Genomic DNA, 12,147 nt, shown 5'->3' with positions numbered 1-12,147 from the left:
GACATTGCAGCATTAGAAGAACACATTTTGGTGCTAGATAGAACCATATTCTCCATCAATCTGACGACCCATTTCACGATGCTAAGAACCCTGTAATCACACCTAAGGGCATTATCTTCTGACTGGACGTTTTTGGGAGGAAACCCACACAGACAGAGTGAGAACACGCTCCACACAGAAAGGATGCTGGTCGCCCGGCTGGGGAATTGAACCCAGACCCTTCTTGCTGCGAGGCAACAGTGCGACCCACTGTGCCACCCTGCTCCAACAGCAGTGATATGTTGCTCAATTGCATATACTGTTTTGTTTCCAGTCTAGAATTTATCGTCTTGTGTATTTATATTTATATTTTCCCACCCCATGCATGAGACTCTGGCAGCACTGAGCAGCTCCTTCCGTGACCGGCTGCCTCACCCCAAGTGTGTGAAGGAGGCTATCGCAGGTCCTTCTCTCCTGCTGCTGTTAGACTGTACAACCAGCACTGCTCCCAAAGGAGAATCTCTTCCCTTCCACACCTACAGAACATAAACTGTGAATTCATTACCATTTCCTGTGTACAATATAATCAATACTTACTATGCACAATACCAAGTGACAGCTGGAGTGGTGTAAAACATGCCATTGCTGGACTCCGGAGTAATGCCAACACATAAGTTTGGTGGATGAGGGATAATGCTCTGTTTTTCAGGGTTTGGGCTCCTTAGTTCCAGGGAAGGATAATGTAATGCTACAACATACAAATACATTTTAGACAATTACATGCCAGAATGTCAGGAATAATATAATAACAAGTAGGTATTCGGTTCAGATAAATAGAAGTTAAAGATGTTTCAAATCTAATTATTTAAATAAATTACAGATACTTTAAATAAAGCATAAATACTTAAGTGTAGCAATTTCATGTACACACCTGTCCTCGAGGTTAACCACAAGGAAATAACTTTGCATATAACACTTAGTGTAAAGATTTTTTTTGATTTTTGGGACGGCAGGGAGGCAAACTGTAGTGCAGAGAGGAAAACCTGTGAAAAATTGTCTTAAATGAATTTAAAGAGGTGATGGAGTGTGAGTTGAGGTGGCTCAGAGTCAGGCTCAAACTACCAATGTACCAATTGGCGGTCCGAGGAATTACCACTGCACCACCATGAAGCACAGACAACAATGGGATAAAACATCTCAAGGAATGGGAAATAAAAAAGGCAGGAAAAAGGCAAACAAAGAGGATGCTGAAAGCAGCATGTTCAAACAAAGGCTGAGATAGAAAAGTGAAATAAAAAATAATCAGAAAACAAAATACTTCCTCTGTGATTATAAGAGGAAGGCAGACTTTATGTTTCACCTGCTTGTTGTTTGTGGACCTTGGAGCCGTTTCTTGTTCAAGCCTTTTTTTGGTTTTTAAGTAGTTTTGGGACAATTTCTCTCTTTTGTTTTTTTTTCAGCCCTCTGTTCTTTTTAATTTCCTTTCCTTTCTTATAAATATCCACCTGGGCTAAGTACCATACCGGTCACACCTCTACAAAGGTGTGATAAAGGGCTGCTGTTTGCCCCAGCCTTAAGTAAAGGAGTTGGGCCTAATCAGCCCAAGGGCTTCTAGGAATTGGAGTTCCCTGAAAGTATGGCACCTCGCTGCTGTCACCCTCTGCTGGCGGCCGGCGGTGCAGGCTGGGCCCTTACATAATGTTTATATTGTTAATTTTTGTGAAGGATAGAGTTTATATACTTTTTTAACCTTCAGTTTAATATATATATACACATTATATATAATATATAATATATATACATATATCATATATATATATATATAGTAACAAGTAACAAACTGTAGAAACCTTGTTAAGTAATTAACAAGGTTATTTACTGGTTTGTTTATTCTCTTCTTGTTACTTCTTTTCTTTTCTTGAGTATCTTGCTCTCCCTTTGCTGCTGTAGCACTGAGAATTTCCCCATTGTGGGACTAATAAAGGATTATCTTATCTTATTGTTCTGTATGTTTATTTTCTGGTGTATTTATTGTGTTTTCTTGCACACTTACTGTTGCATGTTGCACTGTTGGGCAAGAATGACATTTTGTTCCATTTATACAAGTTGTACCGCAGAATGGCAGTAAAGACCACTTGCCTTTTTATTTATGCCTTTCTTATTAATGTCCAACTAATTATTTGAAACTGATGAAGTTGTGCTGGACCAGCATGTTAGAATCATTTTATAACTTCGTCTGCAATCAAATTAGCTTGATATTTATTGACAATATTGATTCCAAGCTTTTGAACAGTGACTTTATCAGCTGTTCAGCACGCACTATTATAAGAGATCGATAAGACCCTATATGCAAAATATTTACATTTATTTGTAAGTATAACTCTAAAATACAAATCCAATTCCCAAACCAGTTTGGACATTGTGTGATGTGCAATGAAAACGGAACACAGTAATGGTAAGAAAATGGTATAAAAATGCAGGATTTGAAGTTTTATCTCGTAAGCTTCATTGTTTTTTGTAAATATATGCTCATTCTAAATATGATGACTGCAACATGTTCCAAAAACATTGGGACAGGAGCTTGTTCATCACCTTTCCTTTTAACAGCACTTAATGATCATTTGGGGACTGAAGACTCAAACTGATCCAGTTTTAAAGCTGTATTTTTGCCATTCTTCTGTTACACAATTCTTCATTGTCTTATTTTAAGCTGAATAAGACACTTTTAAATGGGAGACAGTTCTGGATTTTAGTCAGGCCAGTCTAGCACCCCTGTTCTTCAGTGGTCAGGACCCCCACAGAGCAGGTACTATTTGGGTGGTGGATCATTCTCAGTACTAACGTGGTGGTGGTGTGTTAGTGTGTGTTGCACTGGTACGAGTGGATCAGACACTGATTATCAGACATCTGATAAACCTGAATGAGTTTTATTGGAGATCATAGTAGTTCATGATCGAAGTTCAAGGACTGTTACATGTCAGTGCCTGTGCATGTATGTGTTTGTTTTCTCTCTCCTCTCAGCTGCTCTTCTCCTGCCCCTTTTTGCTGTCGCTTTTCTTCATAGGTTACTTGGGGTGTCAATCACCAGCACATCCTGGATGCCATCTGGCCAATCAGCTTGCAGAGTTGAGCCCAAGAAGGTGGAGCTTGGACTTTAAAAGCAGTACAACAGAGTTTGTCATCAGCTCTGGGCATTATGTTACTTATGTCTCAGTGCTTGGTTCATTTGTTTGGTTTCAGACTGTGGTCTTAGCTCTCTTAGTGTTGCTAGCTTTAGCCTTGTAAGCATTTGTTCCTGTGATTCTTTGTTGTCAGTCTACAAATGTTTGTCTGGGTGTTCTGGCTTTAAAGTATCTTAAACTGGTGCTTTTCTCCTGGGAGGAAGGGCAGGTTAGACTGGGTGTGGACCTACATTTACATGAGTAGGTATTCTTATTATCTAAACACACTAGTTTAGAGGCAGGTACCACTCCTTGTATGCTGTTATAGCTTAGCATAGGGTGGCAGGTAGAACTGTTTAGCGCTTAGCTTGGAATAGCTGATTTTGTTGATTTCTCTTCCTTGGTACTGTCTGTAGTCCCTCCTGGGTAGATTGCCCAATCACCCAGTACAACTTTAACAACTTTTCTATAGCAACTTGTTCATAGCTTAACTTTTTTGTGTGTTTGGTTTGTTGGTCTGTATAATAAAACTGTTACAATTTTTATTTGCATGGTACTGGTCTCTGCACGCCTTTATTGCACTCCTCCATCGTCTTGTTACTGTCCCTCCCTCCTCCTAGATCTGTGCCTACGGTTGGGACGTAACAAGGACGTTGAAGGATCTGGAGAGATTTTGTTTGAAGAATTGGTCTCTGATTCAGTTCAGCTGGAGTCCACAACAGTATCAAATTCAGGATTTCCAACAGTTGTTAAACCTCAGTTTCAATGAAAAAAATGGACATTGACACATTTAACCATTTCATGCTTTTAAAACAAATAGCATTTTTCACACATTAAAATGGAGTCATGTCATAACATAAAAACATACAAAGTATCAGGGATAACACAAAAAACCCAGAGGCTTATTTTCATTGTGGTCACTAAAACAAAAAATCAAACATGTCCTATGTTTTCCCAGCAGGACTCTGGTTTAGGCCCTGCCTCGTAATCCTAGACAGGATCCTGTCCATCCCTCTTTCTACACCAATTACCTTCACTTCCTCCTGAGAAGGAGGAGCTACACTGTCCTAAAGTTTCCACTTTCTCTGTGTTCAAGTAAACCTGAGAAGCTTCCTGAAACTCGCTCTTTCACTTTCACCAGTTCAGATCTCTCTTTTGCTGCTTCTCCTTCCCATTAATCCTCACCTTACTCCTTGTTGGCGTCTCCATGGCTTCCTGTCTGAAAAATGATCTCTCCTGTATGGTGTGCAGCAAACTTTATAGGAATCCTCAGCTGCTTCCCTGTGGACACAGTTTCTGCCGCTGCTGTCTGGACAATCTCTGTACCGCCAACTCCACTTACGTCTGCTCTGTTTGTCACTGGTCAACAAGACAGAAACCCGTGGCCAATCTGGTTCTGAGGAACGCCTGTGAGTCGTACCTGAGGGAGAAAGAGAAGGAGAACAACGAAGAAGTCAGATGTTCTCAACACGGAGAGAAAATGAACTTCTTCTGCAAGACGGATGAAAAAGTCATTTGTACAGAGTGCAAAACTTACAGCCACAGCTCTCACAGAGTGCAGCCTCTGGCACAAGCCGTACAGCAACACAAGGTGAGTAAGAGAGAGAGAGAGCAAAAACAAAATAAAGAAACGAGAAATAATGGCAGAGAGAAAGAAAAAAACTGAAAAAGCAAGACAAGCCTGAAAAAGCAAGACAAGAAGAATCATGAAAGAATCTGAGGCTCTGAATGACCTTGTGGTTGATACCAATTTAAGAGGGGTTAAAAGTTCTGATAACTGACAATATCGACTGATATAATTTTATACTTATGTTTTAGGATTTAATTGTACACTACACTCCTAAAAAAGATGGTTCTTTCAGGGTTCTTTAGTAAAGAAAATGGTTATATATGGAATCATGAACAAGCAAAGAACACTTTGCATGTGATGCTCTTCAAACTGATGGAGGATATGTTGTGTAGGGTTCTATATAGATCCTTTTTGAAAATGGTTCTATGAAAAAGTTCTATATAGAACAACCTCCATCAATCAGAAGAACCCTTTCATGATGCAAAGAACCCTTTACTTATACGGAGTTCTTTGAGTGTTCATGGTTCTATATAGGACCATTTTCTTTACTAAAGAACTCTTGAAGAACCATCTTTTTTAAGAGTGTATCTTTTATAAGCAGTTTTAGTTTTAGTGAAAGCTTTTTTTGTGTGTGTTTATGTCATGCTAAAGGTGAGATTCTTGTTATTTTGACCTTGATGGTGTTTTGTGGGATGTCTGGTAACCTACTATCTTTACATGACATTAACATTTATGGTATTTAGCAAGTCTAAACTACCCTTCAGCTCAGATACTGCCAGACACAAAAGCCAGTGATGAAACCTAGAAAGAAAAATACAGAATTAAACATAGCAAAGGTGCAATGCAATGCATTTCAGCGAGTTCTTAGATTATTATTATTTTTTTTTTGCCGATACCAGTAATATTGCGGGTCACTCATATCAGCCGATATTATCAGCCCATATATCACTCTGCCCGTACTACAAAAGGTATAAATGTATGGTGTCTAGTACAATTTAGTGTGTACATACAACGTGTATGTGTGTGTTTGAGAGGGTATATGTTTACCTAGACACAACCTCATAGTGAGTCATCTCTCCACAGAGACAAGTCAAGGCTGCCCTCCGTCCTGCTGAGAAGGCTTTGGAGTGTCTATGCCACGGCACTACTGGGCACGCCAAAATCAACAGATTTATTCAGGTGACACTTTATGACCTTGTGCAGGCCTATATTTGTTTATAATTTTCTTCAGTTTCATTCATGGCCTGAAACCTGAACTTGTGCTTATATGTATTTATGAAATAGCAGGATGGCACAACAGCTTGCGCGAGGGACATATTGAATATGTCCACAAACATGCCAGCCAGTTCTGATGAGCAAACCCTGAGTGCACACCCGGGGATGTTGTCTGGGCCGGCTGCTCTCCGTGGGTTTATTCTCTGCAAGGTCCTGCGCACATCCACTGATGTCACAGTGAGCGATGTGTTCTGTGTGCTCTCCTTGGTCATAATGTCTCTCAGTCGGCCAGGGTTGAGGGTCTCGAAGCGAGCATAGAACTCATTCAGCTCATCAGGTAGTGTAGTGTGGCTGGTTGTGACCACCCTGCTGGTCTGTTGGTAGTTGGTGATGTGCTGCAGTCCTTGCCACATGCACCGGGAGTCCGTGGTGGTGTAGTAGCCCACCAGCTTTAGCCTGTACTGTCTCTTTGCCTCTCTGATAGATCTACGCAGGTCGTATCTGGACCTTTTGTAGTCTCCAGTGTTGCCTGAGAGAAATGCGGCATGACAAGCATGTAGCATGGACCGAACTTCACCGTTTATCCAGGGTTTCTGGTTGGGGTATTTTCTGCAGCGCTTTGTAGGAACAATGGTGTCAATGCAGCTGCTGATGTAGCCCGTTACCCCAGAAGCATAGTCCTCTAGATCAATAGTACCGTCCTCTCTCACAGCAGCAGCTCTGAACACATCCCAGTTTGTACTGTCAAAGCAGTCCTGAAGCACTAGATCAGTTTCTTCATTCCACACTTTGATAGTTTTGCTCACTGGAAGTGCTTGCTTGAGGAGTTGTCTGTATGCTGGGTAGAGGAACACGGAGATGTAGTCAGACAGTCCGAAGTGTGGCCATGGCACAGCTTTGTAAGCCCCCCTCACATTGCTGTAGACTTGGTCGAGTATGTTGCTCTCCATCGTCGGAAAGCTCACGTGCTGATGATACTTGGGTAGGACAGTCCTCAGGTTGCAGTGGTTGAAGTCGCCAGCAACAATGAACACGGCGTCCAGGTGCGCGGCCTCTTGTTTACTAATGGCGCCATGCAGCAGCCCTAGCGCCGTGGTGGGATGTAAACAGCCAGAATAAACACAGCGCTGAACTCTCTCGGCTGATAGAGGGGTCTGCACTTCACATCATCAGCAGTTCTAAGTCAGCTGAACAGTGTTTTTCAACAGTCTTTACGTCTGAACACCACCTGTTGTTCACATAGATGCAGACACCGCCGCCTTTGTTCTTCCCCGACACTGCCGTGCAGTCCCCGCGGTGGACTGAGTTTCTAACTGGATCGCTGATTCTGGCGTGCTGTCCGAGAGCCACGTTTCTGTGAGAATAAGAGCACAGCACTCTCTGATCTCACGCTGAGTTGTTATTCTGGTTCTCAGCTTATCCAGCTTGTTTTTGAGGGAGCAAACATTAGCTAGCAACAGGCTAGGTTGAAGTGGCCGCATAGCCCTAGCCTTTAGCCTAACATGTACCTCTCTTGCCCTGCTTCCGCTTTGGCCGCTCTGTTCGTTGGCTGCGCCGCTCACCCGGCTGGTGCTGGTGGAGTACGAGCATGAAAGAAAGTTAAAGGTAAGTTCATGGTGAACTTTACCGATCTCCAGGAGTGCCTCTCTACTGTAACTAAATGTTCCGTAGGTATATTGTACATTTAAAATAAATACTGAAGTTAAAATAAATAATAAATAGCATTGGTTGCAGGAGGAATACACAAAGACGTCTGCCATGGTGGGCTCCATCTATATATATATATATATAATATATATATTATATATATTATACTATACATATATATATGTGTGTGTATATATGTGTGTATATATGTGTATATGTATAGTATGGTTAAATGATTCCACATCGTGATGAATAACCAGCTGTATTAGAAACATTTGAGTAGTACTACTTGTACAGACTTAAAGCCAGTCTTTAGAGTACACCTATAGATTGAAGGAGTTGTCCAAATGTTAAAAATGTTCAGAGCGGAAAACTTTGTTCTTTGTTACTATATTAAAATGTCATTTTGGAATATTTGTACTGTACTTGAGTATTATCTATAGCCCATGTGTCAAACATCAGGCCTGCAACACAATCCTATCCGGCCCGCAAAAGTATTTGGACTACAGTCTCCAACATGCACTACAACGTTATGTGCTCCGACTCTCTTACCCCAACAACAATTTATGGTACAGCGGCTACACCTCAATTCTACACAATTCTACACCAGTCATATCACAAAACACAATAACTGCATTTCAGCTGCAGTTCAACCAACATAAATGCCTAATGCTAGCTTAGAAATTGAGCTCTTAATAGTCTTAATGAACTTGCAGCAAAGAAAAGATGCCAGGTGTCCAGTTCAAGCAAACAGATAGTTTTAAAAGACTGAGCCCCTGGGGACATTTAAACTTTTATATATATTTTTTAATTATCCATGTAATATTTCAAGATCTACTACAAGTGTCTGTATTTTACTGCTGAAGTTTTTGCGTATTTTGAATAAACAATGCTCAGTTCAGGTTATAGCCCAACATTAGTTAAAAATAAAATTACATTTTTTTTTCTCTGGCCCTCATATTTGTTGCGATTTTTAAATCGACATCAACAAAGAGATTCTTTTTCTTCCTTTTTTAAAACAAAACTGTTCATCTTTGTGCAGGCACTGGTAGCCGCCATTAGTCACTGCATTGCACATATAGTTTGTTGAAAAGCTTACATGCTCTCAAGCACTATAGTTACTTTACTGTGTAAAAAAAAAAAAATCAAATATTTCTTTCTGTTTCTCATACATTTTCTTCCCCAGTATCAGGCCAAGCAGACAGAGAGGATGATCAGGAAAGATTTTGAGAAACTTTATCAGTTCCTCAGAGAGGAAGAGGAATACAGGATTGCAGCACTAAGGGAGGAAGAGGAGAGAAAAACAGAAAACATGGAAGTGAGGGTAGAACAACAGATACTGTCTCTCTCGGACAGAGTGAGATATGTGGAGGACAAGCTGGAGGACGATGATGTGACGTTCTTGCAGGTAACAATAGCTTTACATTCATGTAGTGTTGCTGTCTGTACAGAGAATAATAGACTTCCATGGAATACAAGTAATGACAAATTTGACGATTTGATTAGTTTTGAGTTCAAGTGCTGGTGTTCAGCTTAACGTACTGTTATACAATTTGTTGTTCTGCAATAAAATGACCATATTTGCAAAAAGAATTATGAATTCTTGTATTTGACATTAAGATTATGTTGCGATACAACTATCATCATGGTCTAAAGTCTAAAGCCAAGCCTTATGCTGTAGTTCACCTGCAATTGCTCAATTTCCCAGCTATGACACACCTGACTCATCTAATAAATATAAATGGCTTAGTTGTTACTGAGTGAGTCAAGCTAAAAATATTCAGTGCAGAAGAATACCAGGACAAATGTGTGTTACAGAACGAATCAAGCTAAAAATATGCAGTACAGGAGAACGCCAGGACCAGATGTTTGAAGTAATCCTAATGTTTGAAATAGTGTTTGAAATAATCCTGATGCTGATCAACATTTAGAAGAGTGAAACGTGAGAAGTAGTCAGCAAATTCCTGAGAGGGGGTATGCATATTTTTGGGGAAGAATGGGAATTACTGACAACTAGTGGAAAAGAGAGGTACTGCAGAATGAATTGGAAATGTGCATTTTTCTAATAGCCTGTTCAACATGGAATCCACTAAAAAACACTGAGCATGTTGTGCCAAGTTGAATTGAATCTGCATTGAATCTTTATTGTGTGAATTATTATTATTATTATTATTATTATTATTCGCTGAGTAATGTTTAGAGAAAATCATGGTACCACTTTACATCTGCTAACACATACAACTCTTGCTTGTCATTTTTCAGAACTTTAATCCCATCCTACAGAGGTACATTTTTATCTACACTATATTCCTGTCACACTCATTTTCATGCACATACACTACTGCGGGTGCCTGGATATGCTTCTTTAGAGCTTGTGTGTGTGTGTGTATTTAGAGCTCAGTGCACAGTTCCAGATCCAGAGCTGGATTCAGGAACACTGATTGATGTAGCCAAACACCTGGGGAACCTGAAATACAGAGTGTGGGAGAAGATGAAGGATGTCTGTTCTCACTGTGAGTGGCAGTTGTCTATTTCTTGTAGACTTAAAAATCTATAAATATTTCCCAATGTGTCCTTCCTTTGCCCCTCCTCTTTTCTCCAGATCCTGTGGTGCTGGACCCAAACACTGCTCCTGCAGACTTATCCATTTCAGATGACCTCAGATGTGTAGGAAAGTCTATAAGCAACCGCCCGAGCCCCATTCCTCATCACAGAAACCGAATAGTGCTGGGATCTGAAGGCTATAATGGTGGCTTCCACTGCTGGGACGTTGAGGTTGGAGACAGCAAGCACTGGACCATCGGAGTCTGTGAAGACACAGCTGCAAGAAGGCCTGTGGAATCTTTGACACCCAGAAATGGGTTTTGGGGCCTCAGCTGTGACGGTTATACCTGCAAGGTCCTGGGCACCACAAACACCTGGCACTGGTGGAATAAGATACCCAGAACGGTACGGGTTAAGCTGGGACACCATCTCATATGGAGGACAGTGAGCTTCTTCGATGCCAGTGATGGATCGATGATTGCAGGTTCTATTAAGGTGCCCTCTGTGAAGCTGTTTCCTTTCCTCATCCCAGGGGATCATCCCTCAGTTCTGCGCATTCAGCAAGATCATGTTACTGTTACTGTGCAGGAGAAATTCAGCTTCTTAGGGAGGTCCATAGATGCGGATGTGAGAACGATGCCTTTATATATATATGTATTCGTAACTGTGGCATTTTTCATAATATTGTTGTTTTTTAATAGTATTACAAATAGCTACAAATATTGATTCTAGGACCACTCTACCAAATTAGTTCAAACTGCCATTCTACAGTAAAAACATAAAAAGAAAAAAATCGGACCCTAAATATTCATAATTGTTACGATATATTTAAACCCAAAACATTAATTGAGTGAGTTAATAGCTCAAAAGGTGTTTTGAACTCTGACTTTGCATCAGGTATGTAGAATAATCCTTTGGTAGGTGGTTGGGAGCTAATTTTGTTGATGTTAAACACTAATAGATGTTAGTATGTTAACCATCATGTACAGTTGTATGCAAAAGTTTGGGCACCCCTAGTCAAATTCCATTTTGTTGATTTTCTAAGTGTAAATAATTTAACACATCCTTTACAGAATGTAGAGGATGTGTCGAATGCCTGTGCAAAAGTTAAGGCTCAATTTTTATTTTATACAAGTTTAACAAAAATGCTACATGGCGATAGACCATTGAAGAAGTTTCTGTCTAGATGGATAAATGTTTTCATTTTTTATTTAATTAAATCCTTGACTGATTTTTATTAAATTTACACACAAAAACACACACATTCATTCATATATGTGTATCGTTGCTGTCAGAAGAAAACCTCATCTCCATTTTTGTTGTCATTTTTCAGTTTTTGACATAATTTGAAAATCCCTGCTGCCCTATAAATTGTGTGTAAATTTCATGAAGAATGGACCAAAAGAAATGGCCCAAAATTACTTTGGAGGGGGGATGTCTGGTTCCATTGACTTACATTAAAAGTAAAATAGGTTTTTTCCTTCTCCTGTTAAGTTGTCATTTTGGAGATCTGGAGGTTTTCTTCTGACAACAGCTCTAATCTGTTATAACTTTAAATAAACCGCAGAATTGAAAAATGGTAACAGTGTTTTCTTAATTACTTTAATGTTGTCATCTTTTGCATTTAATTTTAATATGCAATTCAATATTTAATTAACGGTGATTAATCAGAAAATTTGAAACTGAATTCTGGATTACATTTGACAAAACTCATTTTTGGAGCCTCTCATGCTTGTTTTTTGTCAGTTTTTGAACTTCTGTCTACACTAGACTAGATATTCTGCATTAAAATGTTGAGAACTGAAAATAATACACATTCATGAATATCTTCAGTCACATCTAAAACTCCTAAGTTGACTAAGTTGAGTAGGAAAGGAGGACATGTCCACCCTGAGGCGTGGCAGGACAGAGAACAGTGAGAGGAGAGGCAGGAGAGCTTCAATCGCTCCTGTACGTTGACTTTGACAGAAATTACAGTTGGCTGCGCTAATATCTTTCACTAATAATAGCTCTCATGTTAAATGACAAAGA

General features: G+C 39.9%; 2 protein-coding genes across 2 annotated transcripts; one reads left to right on the top strand and one right to left on the bottom strand.

Annotated features, from left to right (window-relative positions):
• Positions 1 to 4,217: 4,217 nt before the first annotated feature.
• LOC118798302 (nuclear factor 7, brain-like) lies at positions 4,218 to 11,148 on the top strand. The gene is made up of 6 exons (XM_036557723.1): positions 4,218 to 4,731; positions 5,794 to 5,889; positions 8,759 to 8,980; positions 9,835 to 9,857; positions 9,967 to 10,085; positions 10,175 to 11,148. Exons 1-6 carry the CDS (start codon positions 4,348 to 4,350, stop codon positions 10,840 to 10,842), a joined length of 1,512 nt encoding a protein of 503 aa, XP_036413616.1. The 5' UTR covers positions 4,218 to 4,347; the 3' UTR covers positions 10,843 to 11,148.
• On the bottom strand, positions 5,758 to 7,635 carry LOC118798303. The gene is made up of 2 exons (XM_036557724.1): positions 6,585 to 7,635; positions 5,758 to 6,503 (listed from the first exon to the last, which is right to left on the bottom strand). Exons 1-2 carry the CDS (start codon positions 6,873 to 6,875, stop codon positions 5,916 to 5,918), a joined length of 879 nt encoding a protein of 292 aa, XP_036413617.1. The 5' UTR covers positions 6,876 to 7,635; the 3' UTR covers positions 5,758 to 5,915.
• Positions 11,149 to 12,147: the final 999 nt, after the last annotated feature.

This window comes from Colossoma macropomum, unplaced genomic scaffold (assembly GCF_904425465.1).
Source record: "Colossoma macropomum unplaced genomic scaffold, Colossoma_macropomum, whole genome shotgun sequence".
In the NCBI taxonomy this organism is placed as follows: Eukaryota; Metazoa; Chordata; class Actinopteri; order Characiformes; family Serrasalmidae; genus Colossoma; species Colossoma macropomum.
This window is presented reverse-complemented; position numbering and strand designations above follow the sequence as displayed.

What these genes read in the sequence shown, in the direction of transcription:
- LOC118798302 (XM_036557723.1), top strand. Translation starts at nt 4,348, where the DNA reads ATGGCTTCCTGTCTGAAAAATGATCTCTCCTGTATGGTGTGCAGCAAA. An exon ending in TTTAATCCCATCCTACAGAG is followed by an intron (nt 9,858 to 9,966) that starts GTACATTTTTAT and finishes GTGTGTATTTAG; the next exon opens with AGCTCAGTGCACAGTTCCAG. An exon ending in GAAGGATGTCTGTTCTCACT is followed by an intron (nt 10,086 to 10,174) that starts GTGAGTGGCAGT and finishes TCTTTTCTCCAG; the next exon opens with ATCCTGTGGTGCTGGACCCA.
- LOC118798303 (XM_036557724.1), bottom strand. Translation starts at nt 6,875, where the DNA reads ATGGAGAGCAACATACTCGACCAAGTCTACAGCAATGTGAGGGGGGCT. An exon ending in ACTATGCTTCTGGGGTAACG is followed by an intron (nt 6,504 to 6,584) that starts GGCTACATCAGC and finishes CCCTGGATAAAC; the next exon opens with GGTGAAGTTCGGTCCATGCT.